Genomic DNA, 24433 nt, shown 5'->3' on the forward strand with positions numbered 1-24433 from the left:
GCGACTTCACAGAGAGAACCGCTTGCTCTCCTGGTTTTCTGGGGCAGCCTCTGTAGTCACGGGGAGTTCCACAGCTCCTGCTGTGCCGACCTGTTCAGGCAGGTAACCCATTCTCTAGACCCTCTCACAGACAATCATGGCCCCAGCGTTTATTTCTCTGTCACAACACTGCTCCCAGCACCCGGATCTCTGGCTTCCTTCTCTCCAGGCCATTCTCCAGCCAGCTGTCAAGCCAGTTCCTCAGCTCGGTCTCCAGCCTCTCTTCCCCTCAGTGCAACAGTGCAACAGGCATTTTTACATCCATCAGGTGTGTTAAGTGAGTTCAATTGCCTGACTATGGAGAACTCCATTAGGAGGACATGCCTGGTTGTTCCTCTTGTATGTCCGCATAGCTGTCTTCTTCATCTCAGTACCAGAGTGATATTTGGAACTGTCTGATTTAATAAAATTAGTATTTATAACTGTTTTGTCTCTGATATGTGAGGGTGTTGGTCTCTTCCTCGTCCCAGTATTATGGTGGTGTTTTTGGGGGACAGTTTGGAAGGAAGAAAAGGGAAAGGACTGACAATACCCTACAAAGGCTTTAGGGATAGAGGGTTCATTGGGGAAAGGGAAAGGGGGATATCATGTCTCATCTAAGGACATCCTCTTCCCATTTCCCACATTCCCTCCACCGAGGTGATTCTCCCTTGCATATCCACCCCCAGGGTCTGGATCTAAAAGCTATGTTCTTTCCCATGTCACCTGAGAAGAGGATCCAGGGGGAAAGAAGTGAGGATGCCCTTATCTACCGGGGAGAGATAGTGGTGGTTGGGTGGGTGAGGGTAGAAAGAGTAAGGGTTTGGTGGGTTAGGATAGAGAGGATGAGAATAGAGAGAGCGGGGGTGTAGAGAGTGGGGGTAGGGTGGTTGAGGATAAAGAGGAGGGTATGCAGAGAGTGGGATGGGTGGAAGTAGAGATAATGGGGTAGAGAGACGAGGGGCTGCTGGGAGTAGAGAGAGTGAAGGTACAGAGAGTGACAGTAGGTCAAGTTAGTGCGGGTACAGGGTGGGGGTGGGTAGAGAGAGTGGGGTTTGGGTGAGTGAGTAGGGTTGAGTTGGTGAGTTTAGGTAGGTTCATTCGGGGTAGAGATAATGGGGGTAAGCTGGGTGGGTCGGGGTAGAGAGTAAGGATAGAGAGAGTGGGGGTAGGCTGGTTGATTGGGGTAGAAAGAGTGTGGGTATGGTTAAAGAGAGTGGTATAGGATGGGGGTTAGAGGGCAGGGGATAGAGAGTGGGGTAGTGTGCATGGATGTAGAGTGGGTGGGGTATCGAGTGCAGGTAGAGTGGGTTTCTCAGGGGCAGAGAGAGTGGGGTAGGGTGGGTGGAGTGCAGAGAGAGTGGGAGAGAGTAGGTGGAGTGCAGAGAGAGTGAGATATGGTGGGTGATGGGGAGAGATAGTGAGGATGAGTGGATGTAGAGAGAGTGGTGGTTGGTAGAGAGATTTGGTAGGGTGGGTGGGTGTAGAGAGAGTTGGAAGGCTGGTTGGGGGTAAAGAGAGTTGACTAAATTGAGTGGGTGGCATAGAGAGAGTTGGGTTTTAGGGAGAGCTTGGTGGGATAGGGTGGGAGGGTTGGTATAGAGAGAGTGGGGTTGGATGGGTGCATAGAGCGTGTGTGGTTAGGGTGGGTTGACTTGTAGAGAGTAAAGGTATGGTGGGTGATTGGGGTATATAGTGGGTGGGGTTGGCAGTGTACAGACAGTGGGGCTAGGGTGGGGTCACGAGAGAAGGGGTAGGGTGGGTTTATGGGGGTAGAGTCAGTAGGGTAGGGTGGACAGTGGGGAAAGAGAGAGGGGTGTTGGCAGAGGGAACTGGTAGGGTGGGTGGTTTGGGGTAGAGATAGTTGGTAGGGTGGTTGGGGTAGAGAGAGTTGGTAGGGTGGTTGGGGTAGAGAGAGTTGGGTAAGGTGGGTGAGCAGGATAGACAGAGTTTTTTCTAGAGAGAGTTGGGTGGGGTAGTGTGGGTGTGTAAATTGTAGACGGTGTGGGCTAGGGTGGGGGGATGTCATAGAGAGAGTGGGGTTTTGGTGAGTGGGGGTGGAGAGAGAGTGTGGGCAGGGTGTGTTGCATTCTAGAGAAAGTGGAGGTTAGGGTGGGTGATTGGTTTAGCGAGAGTAGGGGTTTGGTAGGTTTGTGGGGGTAGACAGAGTGGGGGTAGGTTGGGAGTAGGGAGGTGGGGTTGGGTGGATATCTAAGGATAGAGAGTGTTTGTGTAGGGAAAGAGAGAGTGGCGATAGGGTGGGTGGGAATAGAGAGAGTGGGGGCAGGGTGGGTTTGTGGGCGTACAGAGATTGAGGGGGTGGGATGGGTGGTGATGTAGACAGAGTGGGGGTAGGTTGGGTGAGTGGGATCGAGAGAATAGGGGTAGTCTGCGTGGGGATAGAGAGAGAGAGTGGGAGCAATGCAGAAGAATTCTTATTTTCTGGTGTTCTACTTCTTGGACTTCTTGAATTCCAGTCTGATGATATCTTGGTCCCGGGGTTACATTGACCTCCTGAGATGGTGATGTTTTCAGCTAAATATGAACGCATCCTGAACAGTAGACGTTTGCAGGTAATAAGGCTGTCAAAGTTCATGTGTGCTTGAATGTGTAAAATGCGTAGTTATTTAAGAGTGGGTAAAATGTGGTAGAATTTCTACAGTCCTGTTTTGTGGCATGCTGTGGCATGTTGTACTGCTTTCAGAGGGGTCAGTATAGTTTTGGGCACACCTGCCAGAAGGGTATTGCTCCAATCCAAGTGGGAGATTGCCAGGGCCAGGACTTCGTATCTGAAGTCTGAGGTGGGGGTGAAGAGTTTGATTCTGTGAAGGAGCGAGAGCTGGTATCATGCTGTTTGTGTTTTCTTGGTGATGTGAGCTTTGAAAGTGAGGTTGCAATCGATGGTGAAGCGTGGAGGGACTTCACAATGTGGGTGAATTGGGGAAGAAGTTGTCGAGATCCATCTTTGTCAGCAAGATTAGAACTTGGGTGCAAGGACCATCAAGGACCACATTGACACCCTGGCTCCTGCTCTGGCTGACTTCTGCAACTGCTCCTTCGCCACTGGAGTCTTCCCCTCTCTCTTAAAGCACTCAATTGTGCACTCTCTTCTTAAGAAACCCTCTGCCGACCCTTCCTGCCCGGCTAACTATTTCCCAATCTCCATCATTCCCTTCCTGGGAAAACACTGGGAAAAGCTGGCCATCTCCCAGCTTAATCTTCACACTGAATCTGTTGGTTTTCTCCATGACCATCAGCCTGGCTTCAGAGCTGCCAGAAGCACAGAAACTGCTTTCCTGAACATCTGTGAAGACCTGCTCTCCAACCTTGATTCCAACACCCCCTGTGTTCACATCTTAATTGATCCCTCTTCTGCGTTTGACACGGTCAACCTTGCCGTCCTGCTCAACCGTCTCAAACCCCTGTTACTTGGATAGACATATGAATTATCTACAAGAATGATAGGTTCAAAAGAAAGCAATATCAAGAAACCACAATGAGGGTGTCGATGAATAAACATGATCATAACTTGAAGTCATTAAGGGAGGCAATTATAGCTTTTAGTTGAAGCCCATTTTTGATAAAGACCCTAAGGTAACCGTTGTGACCAATGTGTAATTTTGCATTAATTGCACCTTTGTAAATGGTATACCTGTCTGTGAAATATTCACTCAGTTGAGAATGCTTTTATGTGTATGGAACATTGGATACAAATAGGAGCAAGCATACCTTTTTAGGACATTAGTGAAGAGACTCTTACTGCAGATAATAGTGATCTATTATGTTGTGAATAATCATACATCTGGTCTCTAGGACTCTCCTGTCTTCAGGATGGGAACCTAAATGCGAAGAGAGCATATACGCATCAATCAAGAGCTCTATTTAAAAATCATGATTGTGTATTCTTAGTTATTCCAATGTCCTATGCTGGTAGACAATAATATCGTGTCATGACACGGTATTGTCCAAGTGAAAGCACACGTACTAAGAATATTTAATGTAGATGGTGCCCTATTTACCTTAACTAGGTACATAATAAATAGTTAGGAGTTATAAACATTAATCAACCTGCTCATCTCATAACTGTGCCTCATAAAAACAGGTAATCCTCAGGTGTTAGTACAAGAAAGTGAACAATAAATCAAAGGCTGCATCTGTGTTGCAGGCTTACCTCCCAAGTGGAGAGGCAGAGTCAGCAAGAATTAGAACTAGAGTGCTTCCGATCCTTTAGCGTGAATATATGTGATCCACTCTCTTTTCCCTTTGTGCAGTGCCAGGAAATCCTCTGGAGTTCTTAACCTGGGGTCTAGAGGGTATTAAAGAACATTATATGTCGCTGTTGTCTGGCAAGTAGATTCTGCCAAGGATCTACTAGCGGCGGCAACAAGAGACAATGGATGGCTTATCTACCCAGCCTGAAGGCCTTTTCATCTACCACCTGGGCTGGGTCAGCTGAGAAAGAGTTTTGGAACTGGGTGCCAGGATGCACCACTGCTTTTACCGTGGCCTATGTCGCTCTAGGCCTCTATTTTAAGATGGCAGCACTTCTGTGTTGGCAACCAATGGACAAGGCTGGCTATTACCTTAATCATCCTCATCACCTTATTTCTGTATTAGATTCATTTATTTATTACATTTATTTCTTGTTCGCTTGTTAGGTGCTTATACAGGAAGTGAATACTGTTTTAAAGCACCCACAGGGCAACAGGAAGGGAACATGGGAATGAACAATACTATACAAGGAAATATAAAATACAGTGAGGGAGGAACAATGGGCAAACCTATTATGCCTTGTGAGTATTCAGAACGTGCAAGTGCAGCAAGGATGAGGGCAGTGGGGGTTAGTGCTGGGGTGTCCATGCTCGTAGGTGAGACTTTGAAGAAGTGCCACGTATGGAAAGTGCTATACGGCATGGAGATGCAATGGGTGGCAAAGTGCGAGCCTTCCGGGCGGAGGGGGTGCAGCAGTAAGTGGTTGAGGCAGATAGAAGCAAGGCGATTTGGAGTGAGAGGTAAGGGCCCCAAAGATGCATAAGGGCCCTGTACTTCAATCACAGCAACTGTGAGATTAGCAGAGAAGAGAGGAAAGTCTTGAGGAGCTTCAGGAATTTAAGTAGGTTATAGTCAAGATGCAGAGGAAGGGGGATATTGTTCCATAGGAGGGGGCCTGCTGAGGAAAGAAATCGACCTCCGGCCCTCTGTTTAGCAAAGTGATTTACACACAGAGAGTTGGTAACAGAGAGGTCGAGAGGGAGCGTATTTAGTTAGAGAGAGTTGCAGAAAGTCTGGTCCCCGGCCACAGACAGCCTTGTGGATGATGCAGATGGATTTGAATTTGATCCGTGCAGGAACTGGGAGCCAGTGAAGACTTTTTAGGGCAGGAAAGATGCGTTCCCTTGCCTTAAGGCCAAGGATATGTCTTGATGCCCTATTCTGGATTAGCTGGAGGGGTTGCAGAGTGGAAGAAGGTAGGTTCAGGAGGAAGCTATTGCAATAGTCAAGCCAAGAAGGAACCGGGGCTCGGGTAACATTGAGCTTCTGAGGGAAAGTAAGAAAAGGGAGAATTCCTTTGAGAAGGAAGAATTGAAATTGGGACTTCTTGGCAATGTCCTGAGTGTGAGGAAGGAAGGAGAGAGAGTAGTCGAAGATAACTCCAAGGTTTCTGGCTTCAGAAGAGGGAGCAGGGGAGAGGCCAAGGCCAGAGTGAAGGGAAGCAGATGGGAGCCAGAATCTCAACAGGAAGGATCTCCGTTTGCTGGCATTAAGGCACAGATCATTGGAAGTGCACCAGGACTGGATGGCAAATAGGCCGACAGGGATGCTGGAAGGTGCACCAGGACTGGATGGCAGATAGGCAGTCAGGGATCATGGAAGTGCACCAGGACTGGATGGCAGATAGGCTGTCAGGGATGCTGGAAGTGCACCAGGACTGGATGGCAGATAGGCAGTCAGGGATGCTGGAAGGTGCAACGGGGTCAGAAGGAACTTTGAACTTTGAAAAAGAGTTGAGTGTCACCTGCATAACACTGGAAGTTGGGAGAGAAGGAGGAGATGAGGAGTGCCAGCTGAGCAAGGTAGATGTTGAAGAGCGAAGGGGAGAGTATACAACCCTTGGGGACACCACTGGTGGAGAAAGAAGTAGGGGAGGAGAAGGTGCCCAGGATGATTGAGGAGCAGAGGGTGTTGTGGAGCCTTTGTATGAGGATGGAGTGGTTTACCATGTCAGATGCAGAGGAGAGATCAAGAAGGATGAGGAGAGCTGGGGAGTTCGAATCCAGGGATGCAAGCAGTTCTTCATAGGTGTTCAGTGGAGCAGTTTTGTGCTTCTGGATGCTCGAAATCCAGATTGATGGTCATGGAGACCACCAACACATTCAGTGTGAGAGTTGAGTTGGGGCAGCGCCAAGTTCTAAAGCAGAGGGGGCACACAAGGGAGTTCTTGAGGGAGGAGAGGAAAGAACCAGTATCAAAGGAGTGGTTGCAGTGACCAGTGAGTGCAGGGGCAAGAGAAACAATATTGTTCTTGATGGTTCTGGATGAGCAAGGGGATTCCTGTTTGGAAGAGACCTTCTGGAGCGGACAACTCTGCTGATTCCTTCAGATTTGATAAGGGCAAGGAGGAGAAGGAGGAAAGAGGGGTGTGTGGCCAAGGGAAGCAAGGGGTTGAGGGATGGGTTGTGAGAGTCAGTATTTGTATTTTTCTTTTTTGTATTTTATTTATTTGTATAGCGCACAAGGCCCGAGGGCAACCAGGCACATTATTTAGTTACAGGCAGTTTACAGTAAAGTATTTACATTAAAATATACAAAATATAAATGTTACATAATCGATGGTATGCTGGTTACACAGGCTGAACAAGATACTAAGGCAAGATATAATGCAAAAGGCCTATGAAGCCATGATTACTGTTACAGTCAGGGTCATGCAAAGTCGTGGGTGGACAGCCAAGCTTTGGCATTACGCTTGAAGGCAGGGAAAGAGGGTTCAGATCTGAGTGGGTTAGGTAATGTGTTCCACAACTTGGCTGCGAGGACAGGGAAGCTGCGACCTCCCGATTTTTGGAGGTTGAAACGTGGGATGACAAGGCAGTAAGAATGTGCACTTCTGAGAGGTCTCGCAGCTGAGTGAGATGTGAACCTGTTGGAGAGGTAACTGGGGGCTTGGTTAGCGATACTTTTGTGTGTGAGTGCCAGAGCTTTAAGGGAGATTCTTTGGGTAACTGAAAGCCACCGGAGGTTCCGTCTGTATTCTGAGATGTGTTATGTCCTAGGGATGTTAAGGCCCGCTCTAATAGCATTATTTTGGATAATTTGAAGTTTTCTGATATTGCATTGGTTGGTATCCAGATAAAGGGCATTGCAGTAATCAATTTTGGAGAGGACCAGAGTCCTGGCTAGGGCGGTACAGTTGGCTGGAGACAGAAAGGGGCGGCAGGCTGTGATAAGCTTGCATGTGTAAGATGCGGCTGAGGAGACTGTATTAGTTTGTCTAGATAAGGAGAGGGTGGAATCAAGGTAAATACTTGGTGTCCTTGGCACTTTGATGGAATTACCATCAATGGTGAAGGGCCTGAATGAAGAGTCAAGTTTACTGAGTTTTTGGGCTGAACCTAAGATGAGCAGCTCAGTTTTCTCGTCGCTTAAGCACAGTTCATGCTGCGCCATCCAGGCCTGGATGACTTGATAAATGGCGTTGATGGCTATGGAGTCAGTTTTGTGATCACCTGTGATAGGAATAAGTATTTGGGTGTCGTCAGCGTAATTAGTGTACGTGACGCCCATGCGTTCCAGAATGTCAAATAGAGATTTTGTGAAGACATTGTAGATTGTCAGGGACACACATGATCCTTGGGGGACTCCACATGTGATAGGGGAAGGTTCAGCAGTGGTAGAGGGGAAAAGACCTTCATGGATCTATTATCCAGGAAGGGCATAATCCAAGCTGTAGCTTTCTCTGAGAAGTTGGCAGCCGTTTTAAGGTGGTGGCAGAGGATTTGATGATTGACGAAGTCAAATGCAGTGGACAGGTCTAATAGGAGTAGGAGAGCCAATTTCCCCTTGTCTTTTAAGTCTTCAATTTGCATTTTTAAGTCTAATAGTGCGGTTTCTGTGCCATGGCGAGGGAGGAAGCTCGATTGCCTTAGACCCAGGAGATTGTTGGATTCAAGATAATCTTGGATCTGCTGGTATGCCGCTCGATCAAGAATGAGCAATGGCACCGTGGTGATTGGTCTGTAGTTGGTGGGAGTGTTAGCGTCCAAGGTTGTTTTTTTCAGAAGAGGAATAACCCAGGCATCCTTGAGGTTGTCAGGGACGATCCCCGACCTGAAGGAGGAGTTTATGAGTGTGGTGATGAAAGGCGCCAGGTTATGTGAGGCCTCCTTGATAATGGTGACAGGGCAAGAGTCTTCCTGAGAATTAGAGGGCTTAAGGCTGTTAATGATGTGTTCAACTTTGGAGGTAGAGAGAGGTGAGAAGCAGAATGGTTGGAAGGATACAGTATTGGGTTTGTAGTTAGCCTGGGGGGCAAGCTATGATATAAATGAGTGCAGGCTGTTTTTTTCTCATTAATTTTATTTTGGAGCATGGTGATTTTTACCAATAGAGCCTCGTGGATGTTTGTACAGCAAGTGCTGTCTTTGGAGCAGGTGTCTGTAGGAGTTGCAGGGGATTCAAGTTTCTTTAAGATTTTTAATAGCTCCTTGGTGTTGGATTGGGCATGTTCAATACATTTATTATAAGTGTCTTTTTTAGCAGACAGTATGGCTTCTTAGTAGTTTAGGGTAGCTTGTGCCATGCTTGCTTTATTTGATTCTGTGGGGTGGCTTCTCCAGCGAGTCTCAAGGATCCTTTTTTCCTTACGTAAGGTTCTCAACTGGGGCGTGAACCAGGAGTTAAGGTGAGCCTGGGGTTTAGGTTTACGTAGTTTGGAGGGAGCGATGAGATCAAGTGCCTTTAGCATAGTCTGATTGTAAGTGTCTACCAAGACAGTAGAATCCGAGCATGTAGAGGCAAGATCATTAAGGGCAGGGAGGATGAGTGCGATAAGTTTGGCGCAAGTTATGTTGCGCTTGTTCCTGGTGGATGTGGCAGGTGCTATGTTAGGGGTGGAGTGGATGGTTTTAGTGGGGATGCTAAAGGTGATAAGGTGATGATCCATCCAGGCACATGGTAAGTTGGAATTGACCTTCGAGTCGCAGTTAAGGTCAGCTATCCAATCTAGGATTCTGCCCTTAGAGAGAGTAGGTGCGGTAACACGTTGTGTGAAGCCTAGGTTGAGTAGTAAGCTATTGACATCATTGGCAGATGCATCGTTGGGGTCTAGGGGGCCTAAATTGAAATTACCTAATACAATGATTTGAGAAGTAGTCTTGGTGTTTTCAGATAGGGTGTGGGCGAGATCCTCAGTAAAGGTGGATATGGGGCCAGGGGGTCTGTATATAAATTTCGATAGTGATGGTCTGGTTAGGGGAGATGGCAAACTTAGCTGAGAGGGATTCTGCTGCTTTGAATTGGCAAAGAGTGGAAAGCCAGAGATTTATCGCGGTTTTGTAAATGATAGCTATACCTCCTCCTTTAGTTTGAGCAGTGTCTCGGTCACTTCTGATGATCGTGTAGCCTTCAGGGGTTGCAAGGGATAGCAGGGGTCCTGAGGCCGCATGGAGCCAGGTTTCAGTCATGGCTGTGAGGTCAAGGTCATGAGTAGTGATGAGATCAGCTATGTCAAGGGCATGGGCTGTGAGAGACCTGGAATTGATCAATGCTGCTTTAATACTTGTTGAAGGTTGTGTAGTGGACAGTGAGGTGCATGGATCAGGGGTGGGGACCAACGAAGGTGTGTCCATAGAGGGGGTGGGAGTATAGTAATGGGTGGCTGCTGTAAGCTTGATGTCAGACGTTTTGACTAACTGGGCACTGATAACGCGGTAGTAGGAGATGTGAGGAAGTCTGCACCCTAGTCTAGAGTTTCTCAATGAGACAGTGCAAGGTTGGTTAGGTGGAGGTTTCCTGGCAAAGTGATGTAGCCAGAGAACTGGATGGTTGAGGTAGGGGTTGGCCAGAGGGTCGTACATAGTTGAATAAGAATGGAGTTGTTGGTGTACGTTGTCAGAGGTACCCCTGAGGCGGTGTACGTGCCCGGTAGTGTGCATGTTAAATATGTGTAAACACAGAGGGATGACAGGGAGATATGCGTGTAGTTCTGTAGTGGTGCTACTATGGGGGTGTTAAGGCAATGTAATGCTGAGTCTACATGTGCTATAAAATTGATTACGAGGCAAAAGGCAAGTTGACGGTAAGTGAATGCTGCACTCTGGAGATGCATAATAGCGGGGGAGTAGGCAACGGTTGTCAGTCACTCAGTATACATGCCCCGACAGATACGAGTGTGATGCAGTGTCAAATTCAAAAAGGCAATGCAAATGGTCACATAACATTTCTGGGCAATTATTCAGAGTGCGGTCTGCAGGTAAATATCAATTCAAGAGGCAATGCAATGGGCGACATAGCAGTTCTGGGCAATTACTCAGGGTGCCTTGTGCAGGTAAATATCAATTCAAGAAGCAATGCAATGGGTGACATAGCAGTTCTGGGAGGTGGGCTGATCACTCTGTGTGCGATTCGCAGGCAAGTAACGAAGCGATGCAACATCAACAGCAAGAGGCAGTGCGAGGGGTCACATAAATGTAATAGGCGGCGTGGCAGACACTCAATAAGCGTGCCGCAGGCAGCTCCTAATGCGAGGCTTGTAATAAAGTCCAATTTTGAATGGGAGCGCGATCAATTACGGCCCAAGTACCAGGCTGGGAATATTGACTTGTAAGGCTGGTTATACATGGCAGCGACCAGACTAGAAGTGTGGACATACATGTTGGCGTAGGGAAGGCGGCAAGGCTAGCACACGGAGACAGATAGTAGGTGTTGTGCAAGCTAATAATTTCCCACCTACATACATTGCACAAGCTTTCACCCACTTGAGCATGTTCTGGGGTACACGTAAGGTAGAAACACCCTGCATCACCGGATAGGTCGACCCAGTGTTCTGTTTAATTTTCCTGCGTCTGTTGGAGGCGTGGTGACTGTCCCTGGGGGATCCATGGCTATCTCAATTCTGACCATGTGAGGGTTAGTAGGGTCATCTGTTTGAGCATGCCTGACTTTTGTACCATGAGGTACACTACTTGCTTCAATTGAAACCATCATCATCACAATATTTGTGAGAGTCTTTACGGAGCATCAAAGGATCATCTGGCATGTGCAGAGCATCACCAACAGGAGTTCTATGATAGGGACCAGTATCTTCACCAGCACTCTGAGCCATGATGGTGCCCACAAGAACAATGTATCAAACCAGTCTTCAGCTTCAATTCCTGCTTCGGTTTCCATTCCTGTCTTTAACTTGTGCAGGACCCCTATGATGTGTGATAGGTACCCATTCTCTACATTGTTTGGGGGTATGTATGTGCAACAGGACAGTCCAATTTGTTTGCACCCATTAATTTCATGGTAAGTCTAACATGTATCTGTTTTAAAGAGTCATCAACCTGATTGCATGCATTTCGTGCTTGATCGCATTCAATCCTTTCCCAGTGTCATTTTCCAACTGAATCATCTCCCATCTAACGATCTCCAGCCATTTTACATTGGCTGCAGATAGGACTCTGTATGGGAGGAAAGGTGTTTAGGCCCACCTCTCCTCCATTCCACACCAACGTGCAGCCAATGACTCGCCCAACAGCCATTTATGCACCTGGGCCCGGTATGCGGGATGGCTGCGGGCCGACACATGGGGCTGCACGGCTCACCCTGTAGCATAGTACCAACTCCATTTTGTGACACCCTTAGACTCCATTCTGAAAATAACAGATTTAGGCCTCACTAACACAAGTAGTCTTCATGGCTGCAACTCTCCCCCTCCTGACCACGCACAGCGAGCCCAGCGCTTCCCTCACCCTCCTCCCCTTGGCGGCTCTGCTGCGGGCCTGTTCTCACGGGAGACTAGGCACGAACAAGCTACACTATAAACACTGTATCCTTTCACCTTCCACAGTCCATCATTGACCTGCAGATGACCGAGCTGAAGCTGGGGTCTGAGAAAAACAAGCTGCTTCCATAAAACCTAATGATATACGCTGTGGATGTCCCCCAACCCTGTTCCCCATTTGAAGTGCCAGATATGTGTGTTAAACTCATGTGTCACCCTGTTTCACCCATGTAGCTAAGCCATTTGAAGGGACAATAAATTTGCTTTAAGCCGATGAGATTGATTGTATATATTGAAATAAAATGGCCCCTGCCTATCCCAGATGACACACGGAGTTCTGAAATGTATGTTCAATCCTTTCATTACTAATCAAGGATTCTTGTTGCTACACTATACATAAAGCAATGTATGGTATCTATATATACATTCTATGATTTACTAAAAACGTAATAGGTTACAAATAGACAATCAAGTGTTGAAATATATATATATATATATATATATATATATATATATATATATATATATATATATATATATGGTTTTTAATGTGCTGACTGTAAAATAGAATGCCCTTCGTAGCATGCCCTCTGAGCATTTAGGTGGACAAGTCATATTGTAAGCAGAAAGTTGCAGACTCGTTCCTTTACCAATGCACACCCTAACCTGTTTCTACCTCATTTTGGAATGCAAGCCTTTTCTGAGTGTGTCCCTCACAATGTAGAGAATATACGGCCCAACATGTTACAGGGCCGTTTCTCCTCTCACCCCTCTCAGGTACCACCGCGCACACAACAGCCCCCCACCTGTCCTCCCCCTCTGGCTGGGCCCAGATGTGAAACCTTAGCCCTGTGAATAATGTGATGCTGTAACTGTAACCTCTCACCCCTCTGCAAAGCCTGCCCTCAGTATCAGGTCTCCTCCAAGCTCTCAGACCCACAATAACACCCTAAAACATGTTTCACACCCCGACGTCAGGGTTACAAGAAATATAGGTAACAAGCCTCTCATCCCACTGCCTTTTTGATATATCAGCTATGTGCCCTCTGACCAGATAGTCTCCACGCTCACCCGACCCCGACTGACAATGGTGGCAGTATATCTACTCTTTTACTAACATACTATAAATATGCCCCCCTTAGATCTAACGAAGCCGAGTGATGGTGGTATTCCAGACATGTGCCCCCTGATAGAGTACCTGAACTCCTGAAACAGCCCCTTTATTGCATAGTGCTTTTATGATGATAAAGATGAGAGCACCCAAAGTTTTGTGTCATCTCTCTTGTGATGTTAGATTAACAGCTGTTTGAGATTTACAGGGCATTATGAATTGTAATGACTGTTGAATGAGTATGTGTGGCCACAAAGGCAAATGTTAGCATAGTCCAAGATGCATCAATAACCTCTCTTCTGACCAGAGCTCCACCCCGCCGAGTTCAGCTAACCTGTACGCATCACGATGACACCTCAGAAGCCTCGCCAATCACAGAGCTTCGCCCCTATAGATGCATGTGTGCCTCTACCCCACTGCCCAATCTCATTGATTCATGTATCCCTTAGCTCCTACGTCATAGGTGACGTGGATTTGTAAAATAATGTGAATGTTTGCTGATGTTTGGCAGAGCGCTCTCGGAGTTTGCGGAGTTCTCTGCTTGCCCTATGTTGGTTTGGATAAACTTTCACCTTTTATCTTCACCCGCACTTGGTCTTGGTCTCATTCCAATCTGGGGTGTGTCCATTACTGACTCTCATTGTGGAGTTTTAAATGCGTTTTTGGGGGACGCTCACTTTCTACTCCAGGCACCATAAGGGATGCAAAAAAAATACCTCTGTCTTGGTGCACAGGCAGCATTTGTCTAGAATTTCTTTCCACGTCTTGGAGGAATCTTCAGATAGGTAGTTTTATTGCCTCTGCTGTCTTTGCACTGAGCGCTTCGTTCTGCTCCCCTGCTGGGGCTGGCCTGGTGGTTGCTTGGATTGAGTTGTGGAATTATCAGGTGATCGTCAGGAACTACACAGGATGCGGAATAAAGTGTCATCATGGAGCTTGCACATCTCCATGATGGCGGGAGATGCATATATGCCTGTTGGCCACACACACAGTAAATGTCTATGAGAGCTGCAGTGACTTTGTATACATCTCGATAGTGAAAAGGGGCCTTGTCATTGGTTTTGCGGTATCCCAGGGCTAATAGCACTGGGATACCACCCAACACGATTAGCATTACCACAACTCAGTCCGGCGTAATTTGTGCTGGATCCAGAGTTGCAGGGGGAAGGTACTGGGGGTTTGTTGCCGCTATTAGCACCAGCTCAATTAGCTCTGTGCTAATAGCACTGAAAACAGGTGGAAAATGGTGATTTTTACCTCCCACAAATAACTGGAGGTAAAGCTTCCATTTTCCACCCAACTTTGGCTGGAGTGGTAAATGCAGCAGCAATAGTGTTACCACCACATTTCACCACTCCGTCCAACTTGTGATGAGGCCCAAAGTCTTGTTGCATTTACTGTTGGTCCCCACTGGAACAGTTCCAAACCCCTGAAAGCACAACTGATATACTCCTGGTGCTTACACTTTCACTGTTGTCTCTGGTTTCAAACCATGTCAATTGCGGAACATACACAGTCCATATAGTGAGGCACTTGTTGTTAACATCCTAACATCCTATATTAATTCCTCATCAAAGCCCATGAGACCCCCAACCGTGCAGCTAACAACTGCATCTTGCTATCTATCTGATACGAACAGTACACCTTCCATTTTCAATAGTGGACATGGTTTGCATTGTGGGTCTTTGCTGCTCATGCCTCATTTTCAGTGGTCGAAGTGAGCGGGAGCGGTTGGGAGCGCTGCTCCTATACTTTTTTTAATTGCGATTTGCAGCTCCTATACTTTTATTTTACAAAGAAAACGTTCCGGAATGGTTTCGTTTTAAATTAAAGTGTAAGAATAAAGTGAAAGGTGCACTTTCAGTGCACTGCACTGAACGTTCCCTTAAACAGCAGGGGCACGTGTTTGGGGGTTTGTATTGTGCGTGGGAGGGGTTTGGCGAAGGGGTTTGTGAGGAGTGGGGGCAGGCGAGCAGGTAACATAGTTCCACTACTTCTTTTCGTACACTTCGATCACTGCTCATTTTGCTTTGTCTCTGTCCATTAACACAAGTTGCACTCCATGCCCCTGGAACAACCTGCAAGCCCAACACAGTGCTAGATGAACTTACCACTGGGCTTCTATAGATAGCCTATCCTAGGGCACTAACGTGTTGGGTGCTCTCGATGTGCGATGGATCAAGGAAATAGTGCTAGATGAACTAAGCGACTGGGCTTCTATAGATAGCCTGTCCTAGGGCACTAACATGTAGGGTGCACCCAATGTGTGGGGGATGAAGGAGATAGTGCTAGATGAACTAAGCACTGGGCTTCTATAGATAGCCTGTCCTAGAGCACTAACATGTTGGGTGCTCCCGACGTGTGAGGGATGAAGGAGATAGTGGTGGATGAACTAAGCACTGGGCTTCTATAAATAGCCTGTCCTAGGGCACTAACGTGTTGGGTGTTCTCGATGTGCGTTGGATCAAGGAGATAGTGCTAGATGAACTAAGCACTGGGCTTGTATAGATAGCCTGTCCTAGGGCACTAACGTGTTGGGTGCTCCCGACGTTCAGGGGATCAAGGAGATAGTGCTAGATGAACTAAGCACTGGGTTTCTATAGATAGCCTGTCCTAGGGCACCAACATATAGGGTGCACCCAACATGTGGGGGATGAAGGAGAAAGTGCTAGATGAACTAAGCACTGGGATTCTATAGATAGCCTGTCCCAGGGCACTAACTTGTTGGGTGCTCCAGACGTGCAGGGGATCAAGGAGATAGTGCTAGATGAACTAAGCACTGGGCTTCTATAGATAGCCTGTCCTAGGGCACTAACGTGTAGGGCGCTCCCGATGTGCAGGGGATCAAGGAGATAGTGCTAGATGAACTAAGCACTGGGCTTCTATAGATAGCCTGTCCTAGGGCACTAACATGTAGGGTGCACCCAATGTGTGGGGGATGAAGGAGATAGTGCTAGATGAACTAAGCACTGGGCTTCTATAGAGAGCCTGTCCTAGTGCACTAACGTGTAGGGTCGTTCCGACATGTGAGGGATTAAGGAGATAGTGCTAGATGAACTAAGCACTGGGCTTCTATAGATAGCCTGTCCTAGGGCACTAACGTGTAGGGTGCTCCCGACCTGTGGGGAATCTAGGAGATAGTGCTAGATGAACTAAGCACTGGGCTTCTATAGATAGCCTGTCCTAGTGCACTAACATGTAGGGTTGTCCCGACATGTGAGGGATTAAGGAGATAGTGCTGGATGAACTAAGCACTGGGCTTCTATAGATAGTCTATCCTAGGGCATTAACGTGCTGGGTGCTCCCGACATGTGTGGGATCAAGGAGATAGTGCTAGATGAACTAAGCACTGGGCTTCTATAGATAGCCTGTCCTAGGGCACTAACGTGTAGGGTCGTCCCGGCGTGTGAGGGATGAAGGAGATAGTGCAGGATGAACTAAGCACTGGGCTTCTATAGATAGCCTGTCCCAGGGCACTAACGTGTAGGGTGCTCCCGACGTGCAGGGGATCAAGGAGATAGTGCTAGATGAACTAAGCACTGGGCTTCTATAGATAGCCTGTCCTAGGGCACTAACGTGTAGGGTGCACCCGACCTGTGGGGAATCTAGGAGATAGTGCTAGATGAACTAAGCACTGGGCTTCTATAGATAGCCTGTCCTAGGGCACTAACGTTTAGGGTCATCCCAACGTGTGAGGGTTGAAGGAGATAGTGCTGGATGAACTAAGCACTGGGATTCTATAGATAGCCTGTCCCAGGGCACTAACGTGTTGGGTGCTCCCGACGTGCAGGGGATCAAGGAGATAGTGCTAGATGAACTAAGCACTGGGCTTCGATAGATAGCCTGTCCTAGGGCACTAACGTGTAGGGCGCTCCCGATGTGCAGGGGATCAAGGAGATAGTGCTAGATGAACTAAGCACTGGGCTTCTATAGATAGCCTGTCCTAGGGCAATAACATGTAGGGTGCACCCAATGTGTGGGGGATGAAGGAGATAGTGCTAGATGAACTAAGCACTGGGCTTCTATAGATAGCCTGTCTCAGGGCACTAACGTGTTGGGTGCTCCCGTCGTGTAGGGGATCAAGGAGATAGTGCTAGATGAACTAAGCACTGGGCTTCTATAGATAGCCTGTCCTAGGGCACTAACGTGTAGGGTGCTCCCGACCTGTGGGGAATCTAGGAGATAGTGCTAGATGAACTAAGCACTGGGCTTCTATAGATAGCCTGTCCTAGTGCACTAACGTGTAGGGTCGTCCCGACATGTGAGGGATTAAGGAGATAGTGCTGGATGAACTAAGCACTGGGCTTCTATAGATAGTCTATCCTAGGGCATTAACGTGCTGGGTGCTCCCGACATGTGTGGGATCAAGGAGATAGTGCTAGATGAACTAAGCACTGGGCTTCTATAGATAGCCTGTCCTAGGGCACTAACGTGTAGGGTCGTCCCGACGTGTGAGGGATGAAGGAGATAGTGCAGGATGAACTAAGCACTGGGCTTCTATAGATAGCCTGTCCCAGGGCACTAACGTGTAGGGTGCTCCCGACGTGCAGGGGATCAAGGAGATAGTGCTAGATGAACTAAGCACTGGGCTTCTATAGATAGCCTGTCCTAGGGCACTAACGTGTAGGGTGCACCCGACCTGTGGGGAATCTAGGAGATAGTGCTAGATGAACTAAGCACTGGGCTTCTATAGATAGCCTGTCCTAGGGCACTAACGTTTAGGGTCATCCCAACGTGTGAGGGTTGAAGGAGATAGTGCTGGATGAACTAAGCACTGGGCTTCTATAGATAGCCTGTCCTAGTGCACTAACGTGTAGGGTGCTCCCGACGTGTGAGGGATGAAGGAGATAGTGCTGGATGAACTAAGCACTGGGCTTCTATAGATAGCCTGTCCTAGTGCACTAACGTGTAGGGTGCTCCCGACGTGTGAGGGATGAAGGAGATAGTGCTGGATGAACTTAGCACTGGGCTTCTATAGATAGTCTATCCTAGGACATTAACGTCCTGGGTGCTCCCGACGTGTGTGGGACCAAGGAGATAGTGCTAGATGAACTAAGCACTGGGCAACTATAGATAGCCTGTCCTAGGGCACTAACGTGTTGGGTGCTCCCGACGTGTGAGGGATGAAGGAGATAGTGCTGGATGAACTTAGCACTGGGCTTCTATAGATAGTCTATCCTAGGACATTAACGTCCTGGGTGCTCCCGACGTGTGTGGGATCAAGGAGATAGTGCTAGATGAACTAAGCACTGGGCTTCTATAGATAGCCTGTCCTAGGGCACTAACGTGTTGGGTGCTCCCGATGTGTGAGGGATGAAGGAGATAGTGCTAGATGAACTAAGCACTGAGCTTCTATAGATAGCCTGTCCTAGGGCACTAACGTGTTGGGTGCTCCCGACGTGTGAGGGATGAAGGAGATAGTGCTGGATGAACTAAGCACTGGGCTTCTAAAGATAGCCTGTCCTAGGGCACTAATGTGTTGGGTGCTCCCGACGTGTGAGGGATGAAGGAGATAGTGCTGGATGAACTAAGCACTGGGCTTCTATAGATAGCCTGTCCTAAGGCACTAACGTGTTGGGTGCTCCCGACGTGCGGGGATCAAGGACTAGAAAAAGCAGCTTCCATTTGCCCTCTGTTTCCCCACTGAGTGCATGAGGCTATACCACACATTGCTAAATTCTGGATGGTGCACATCACTCATTGTATCTAATCCAGTCCCTTTGTATTGGTCATTGCCTCTCTCTTCATCCACCCCCTCTTCTCTCTGTGTGACCATTTCCATTTGACTCTATTGATTATCTGTGTCCACTGTACATTAATAAGGTTGTCCAAAAGGACATTAGTTAACTTGTAACAGCCCAAAAAGATCCCTCCCTATATTTCCACACCCGCCCCTATCACACACCCTTGATATGTCTCAACCACAGAACTTGGCCAAGGGCATACATGATAAGCCCTAAAATAAAACCAAAAGAGTTACATAACAACATCATCATTAATCAGCGACAGGAATAAGACATTTGTAAAAATACTGGACCTTGAAATATATTTACATTTTGAAAAGCGCATATTAACTCGACAAGTGCAGTATTAATGTAATGCAAACATTCAGTAAACATTCTAGCAGCTGCCCCTCAAAGGTACCGATGGTACTGTTGGACGCAAAAAGAAATATATAGAAACCAGAACACACTGTCTACAACTCAACTCGCCATGAAATCAACAAAGTGGTGGGCTTGTCTGTACAGGCTTAGAAATAGTGACAGTCACGATATTAGGGGATCTGCTGTGGCTGTTTCAGAAACAGGAGCTGCTGTTTGGGGGCCTGCCGGATATCCGAGAGGTGTATCCAATACCACAATTCCTTTAGCTGGACCACATGTGGAGTGGCACACACAACAGTAAATGGCCCATTGTACCTTGGCTCACTCCACCTGTGATATGATATGATATGATATGATATGGCATTTGTAACGCGCCTATACACAAGTGTTTCAAGGCGCGACGAGGCAGGGAGGGGGGAAACAAGGGGAGGACAGACAACGATCCTACTAGGCGTGGTGTCATTCAGATCGCGCAAGTGCAGGGGTAGGTGGAAGGGAGAAGTGCAAGGGGAAGGGGAGGGGGGAAGTGCAGTACAAGAAAAGGGCCAGCTGGTGGCAAGTGCAGGGTAAGTGCAAACAAGTGCTGGGAAGGGGGGGCTGTAGGGATACAGAGACAGTCCCGCAGTGCAGGGGTTGCCAGGGAGGCAGTGCAAGTGGAGAGTGGCTGGGCCCAGGACCGAGGTCGGTGAGAGTGGCCCAGTTGCAGATTCAGTGCAGTTTCAGTGAAGAATTAGCAGAGGAGAGGGAGAGAGAAAGCAGAAGCAAAGAGGAAGGTTTTGAGGTGCTTCCGGAACCGGAGATGGTTCTCCTCAAATTTCAGGGAGGCAGGAAGGCTGTTCCAGAGAGAGGCCCCTGCCGCGGAGAGAGATCTACCACCAGCTTGTTGCTTCGAGAAGCGGCTGACCCTGAGGGAGTTGGAGACGGATGAGCGAAGGGCTCGGGAAGGAAGATATTTAGGAAGAGAGAGTTGAAGGTATTTAGGCCCCAGGCCCCAGAAGGCCTTGTGGACAATGCAGAGGGTTTTGAACTTTATCCTCACAGCCACTGGGAGCCAGTGTAGAGATTTCAGTCCTGAGAGATAGAGTCCCTGGGCTTGAGGCCAAGGACAAGTCTCGCAGTTCTGTTCTGGATGAGTTGCAGAGGGCGGAGAGTGGAGGCAGGCAGATTAAGATAGAGGCTGCTACAGTAGTCCAGCTTTGAGAGAACCAGGGCTCGGGAGACAGTGAGCTTCTGGGGGAAGGAGAGGAAGGGAAGAATACCTCTGAGGAGGTGCAGCTGGTAGTGTGACTTCTTAGAGACGTCAGATATATGAGGAGAGAAGGAGAGTGTGGAGTCGAAGATGACCCCGAGGTTTTTTACCTTGCAGGTAGGAGCAGGAAGAGGGCCAAGAGAGGCCGGCCAGAGAGCTGCAGGGAAGGAGGGAGTGGGTGTGCCGATGAGTAGAATCTCAGTCTTACTGGCATTAAGGCAGAGGTCATTGGCGGCACACCATTCCTGGATAGCAGACAGACAGTCAGAGATGAGGGAAGGAGGGGAGGAGGCCGAGGGTAGCCTGAAAATGAGCTGGGTATCGTCCACATAGCACTGAAAGTTGGGGCAGAGAGCGGCGATGCGGTAGGCAAGGAGTGCCAGATACTGGTTGAACAGCCAGGGAGAGAGATTGGATCCCTGGGGGACACCACAGGTGGAGAAAAAGATGTCAGAGAGGAAGGACCCCAGTTGGACCTGGGAGGGACGATTGGAGAGGAAAGATGTCAGCCACGCCAGAGCCTGACCAGTGATACCCAGATTATCACGGAGACGGTTGAGCAGGATGGCATGGTTGACAGTGTCAAAGGCAGAAGAGAGATCGAGCAGAATGAGAACACACGAAGTGTTGGAGTCGAGGTTCAAGAGCAAGTCCTCACGGATGTTCAGGAGAGCAGTTTCCGTGCTTCTGGCAGCTCTGAAGCCAGATTGATGGTCATGAAGACTACCAACAGATTCAGCATGGAGGTTAATCTGGGAGATGGCCAGTTTCTCCAGGAGCTTGCCCAGGAAGGGAGTGAAGGAGATTGGGCGATAGTTAGCCGGGCAGGAGGGGTCAGAAGAGGGTTTCTTAAGAAGAGGGTGCACAAGGGAGTGCTTAAGGGGGGATGGGAAGACTCCAGAGGCGAAGGAGTGGTTGCAAAAGCCAGCCAGGGCAGGAGCCAGGGAGTCGATGTGGTCCTTGATAGTTTTGGAAGAACAGGGGTGAACCTGTTTAGACGAGACTTTCATAGATCGGACTTGTCTGGAAACCTCGTCAGCAGAAAAAAGGGGAAAGGCAGAGAAGGAGGGAGGAGGGGTGGCTGCAGAAGGGCAAGAGGAAGAGCCGGGAAGAGTGGGAGGAAGGTGATAGGAGGAGAGTGAGGACAGGATGTCCTGAGTTTTAGAGATGAAGTGAGAGGCCAGTGCAGTGCAGAGGGCCTGGGAGGGGACAGGAGAGGTAGAGACTGCAGCAGGGTTGGCAAGCTCCTTGCAGATTTTAAAGAGTTCGGCCGAGTTGTTAGATGCCGCAGAGATGCGGGCTTGGATAAGGGCTCTCTTCTTGGTGAGAACGGAAAGACGGTATTGCCTTTGGAGCAGGCGGCAGGCCAGTTTGTCAGAGGATGAACATGAAGCACGCCATTTCCTCTCTGCCACCCTGCACTTGCGTTTTAGGGTGACGAGATCCGAGTCATACCAGGAGTTACATTTGGCTTTGGGCTTCAGGCGGATTCTCATGACGGGGGCAAGGATATCAAGAGTATCAGATATAGCAGAGTGGAGCATGGAGAGGGCTGTGTCAGGGTGGGAGTCAGCCGAAGGGGGAGGGGGGGTGAGAAGGTGTCAGCGAAAGCCTCAACTGACACACGCTTCATGGGTCGGATGACCGAGAAGGTGGGTGGCAGTGATGAGGGTGGCTTTGCCTGTGGGGTAGGGAGGGTGAGGTGGGAGGATAGGAGAAAGTGATCACTCCAGGAGAGAGGAGTGGAGAGAGGGACGGAGAGGGGACGGTCAGAAGAGATCAGAGCATCAAGAGTGTGCCCTGCAGAATGGGTAGGCCCAGACGGGAGAATAGAGAGTGAGAGAGAGTCGCAGAGGTCACGAAAGAGTCCCGTGGGGGGACAGGAGGCATCCAAGTGGATGTTGAAGTCACCAAGAATGAGGAGTTGAGTGGTTGAGGACAGGAGTGAGGAGGAGAGGTCAGCCCACTCAGAGAGGAAGGAGGAGATTTGACCAGGTGGCCGATAGATAGTAGCCACGGTAAGGGAATGGCTAGGAGAGAGAGAGTGTCGGCAGACAAGACACTCAAAAGAGGAGTAGGTCTGCGTATGAGTGACAGTGGCAGGAATCCACTCAGGGAAGATAAGGGCCACACCCCCCCTGCACGGTTGGGCCTGGGCACGGAGAGGATCTTGTAACCGTCAGGTAGGAGTGTGTCAAAGCTGGTGACAGAGCTGGCCGTGAACCATGTCTCAGTGAGACTGAGGACGTCAAGGTCCAGTTCCTCAAGAAGGTGACAGATATCAGAGGAATGCTTGATTGCAGAGCGAGAGTTAAAAGTGGCAATGTGGAGAAGGTTGCCATCCTTGAAGGACTTCCGGGGAGGGGTACAGATCAGAGGTACGCCCTGCGGAGGTGTAGAAGTGGGAGGTGAAGAAGGAGCACGAGAGGGGGCAGGGAGGGAGGGTAGAGGCAAGGTAGCCGAGGACAGAGGAGGAGGGACAGCAGGAGAGGAAAGGAAGTTGATGAGGCGTGGGAAGCGTCTATCAAAGAGGTGAAGGTTGGCCTGAGGGCCTTGGACCAAGACGGTCCCATTAGCGTAGACATTAATGATGGCCTTAGAGGAGTGGAAGGAGGCCAAGAGGACATCCCAACGGGTGCCGCCATTAATGGGAGAAGAGGAGAAAGGAGAGAGCACAGAGACCATATGAAGGGTCCATAGGTCAGGCGAAGGCACGAAAAAGAGGATGTCAGTGAGAGTTTCCTTGGAGCAGGCACTAGTGTAGGTGTCAGCGATAGGGAGGCCTGGGTTGGAGACCAGGATGTCCTTTTTGAACTTTTTCCTACCAGATTTAGTGAGGAGAGCAGGATAGTCAATAGAGAAGCAGTTAGCAAAGATAGGCGAGATAGAGAGCACCATGGAGTAGGAGGGAGTTGGGGGGGGAAGACAGACGATACGAGAGCACGCAGGCAGGAAGTGAGCGGCAAGCCCAAGTTTACCACATTTCAGAACAGTAAAAAGCGTATTTGGTACAGAGGCCACCTAAGTTTGAGAATCCTGCGAGGGGAGAAAAACCTTATTTTACCACATTTCAGAACAGTAAAAAGCATATTAGGTACAGAGGCCACCTAAGTTTGAGAATCCTGCGAGGGGAGAAAAACCCTATTTTACCACATTTCAGAACAGTAAAAAGCGTATTAGGTACAGAGGCCACCTAAGTTTGAGTATCCTGCGAGGGGAGAAAAACCCTATTTTACCACATTTCAGAACAGTAAAAAGCGTGTTAGGTACAGAGGCCACCTAAGTTTGAGAATCCTGCGAGGGGAGAAAAACCCTATTTGACCACATTTCAGAACAGTAAAAAGCGTGTTAGGTACAGAGGCCACCTAAGTTTGAGAATCCTGTGAGGGGAGAAAAACCCTATTTTACCACAACTGTGGAACACAGTGGGGTGAAGACACCAAGCGAATAATGAAATGACCAGGTGTAGGTGGGGTGGTCCGGGAGAGGTGGAGAAGCCAAGTACTGGCGCCTGGCGTCCCTTGCGGACACCTGCAGAGACAAGGGAGCCGCAGCAGTAGGAGCCGCCCTTTGCCTGAGGGGCCCTTAGCCGTGGGGGCTGCCGGGCAGTGGGGCTGCCAAGGAGTGTCAGTAGATAAGGGGGGGTGGGCGGGCAGGGAGGCGGGCAGGTGGACAAAATTCTACATGTAAATTACATCCCCTGGGGCCAGCTGGGTGAAAGGTGAGCTCAAAGATTCTAGTTCAGCGCTGTTGTAGTATTCTGAATGGTGTGGTGCTATCTGTTTAGAGATGCGTTTTGTTGACTTCATCAATGCAGATCGGTACATTTTAAATTCATCCCCCAAGATGGTCGCAGCCCTTTGAGCATCAGAGGTGCTTCTAACTGGTGATAATGGCATATGCATGCGCCGCCACGTCACTTTTTCGTGAGGGGAGACATGGTGATCTTTACAGGGTTGCATCCGGAA

The 24433-nt window shown here is 48.8% G+C and overlaps 1 protein-coding gene across 1 annotated transcript in view; it reads left to right on the forward strand.

The window, feature by feature from the left end:
* The first annotated feature begins 5885 nt into the window (after window positions 1-5885).
* Window positions 5886-24433, forward strand: part of LOC138473495 (vomeronasal type-2 receptor 116-like) — a 328503-nt gene continuing 309955 nt past the window's right edge. Inside the window, exon 1 of the mRNA XM_069612135.1 lies at window positions 5886-6092. Coding sequence (XP_069468236.1) covers window positions 5886-6092 — 207 coding nt within the window. The remainder of the gene's footprint in view (window positions 6093-24433) is intronic.

Source organism: Ambystoma mexicanum, chromosome 8 (assembly GCF_040938575.1).
Source record: "Ambystoma mexicanum isolate Mex_15411 chromosome 8, UKY_AmexF1_1, whole genome shotgun sequence".
In the NCBI taxonomy this organism is placed as follows: domain Eukaryota; kingdom Metazoa; phylum Chordata; class Amphibia; order Caudata; family Ambystomatidae; genus Ambystoma; species Ambystoma mexicanum.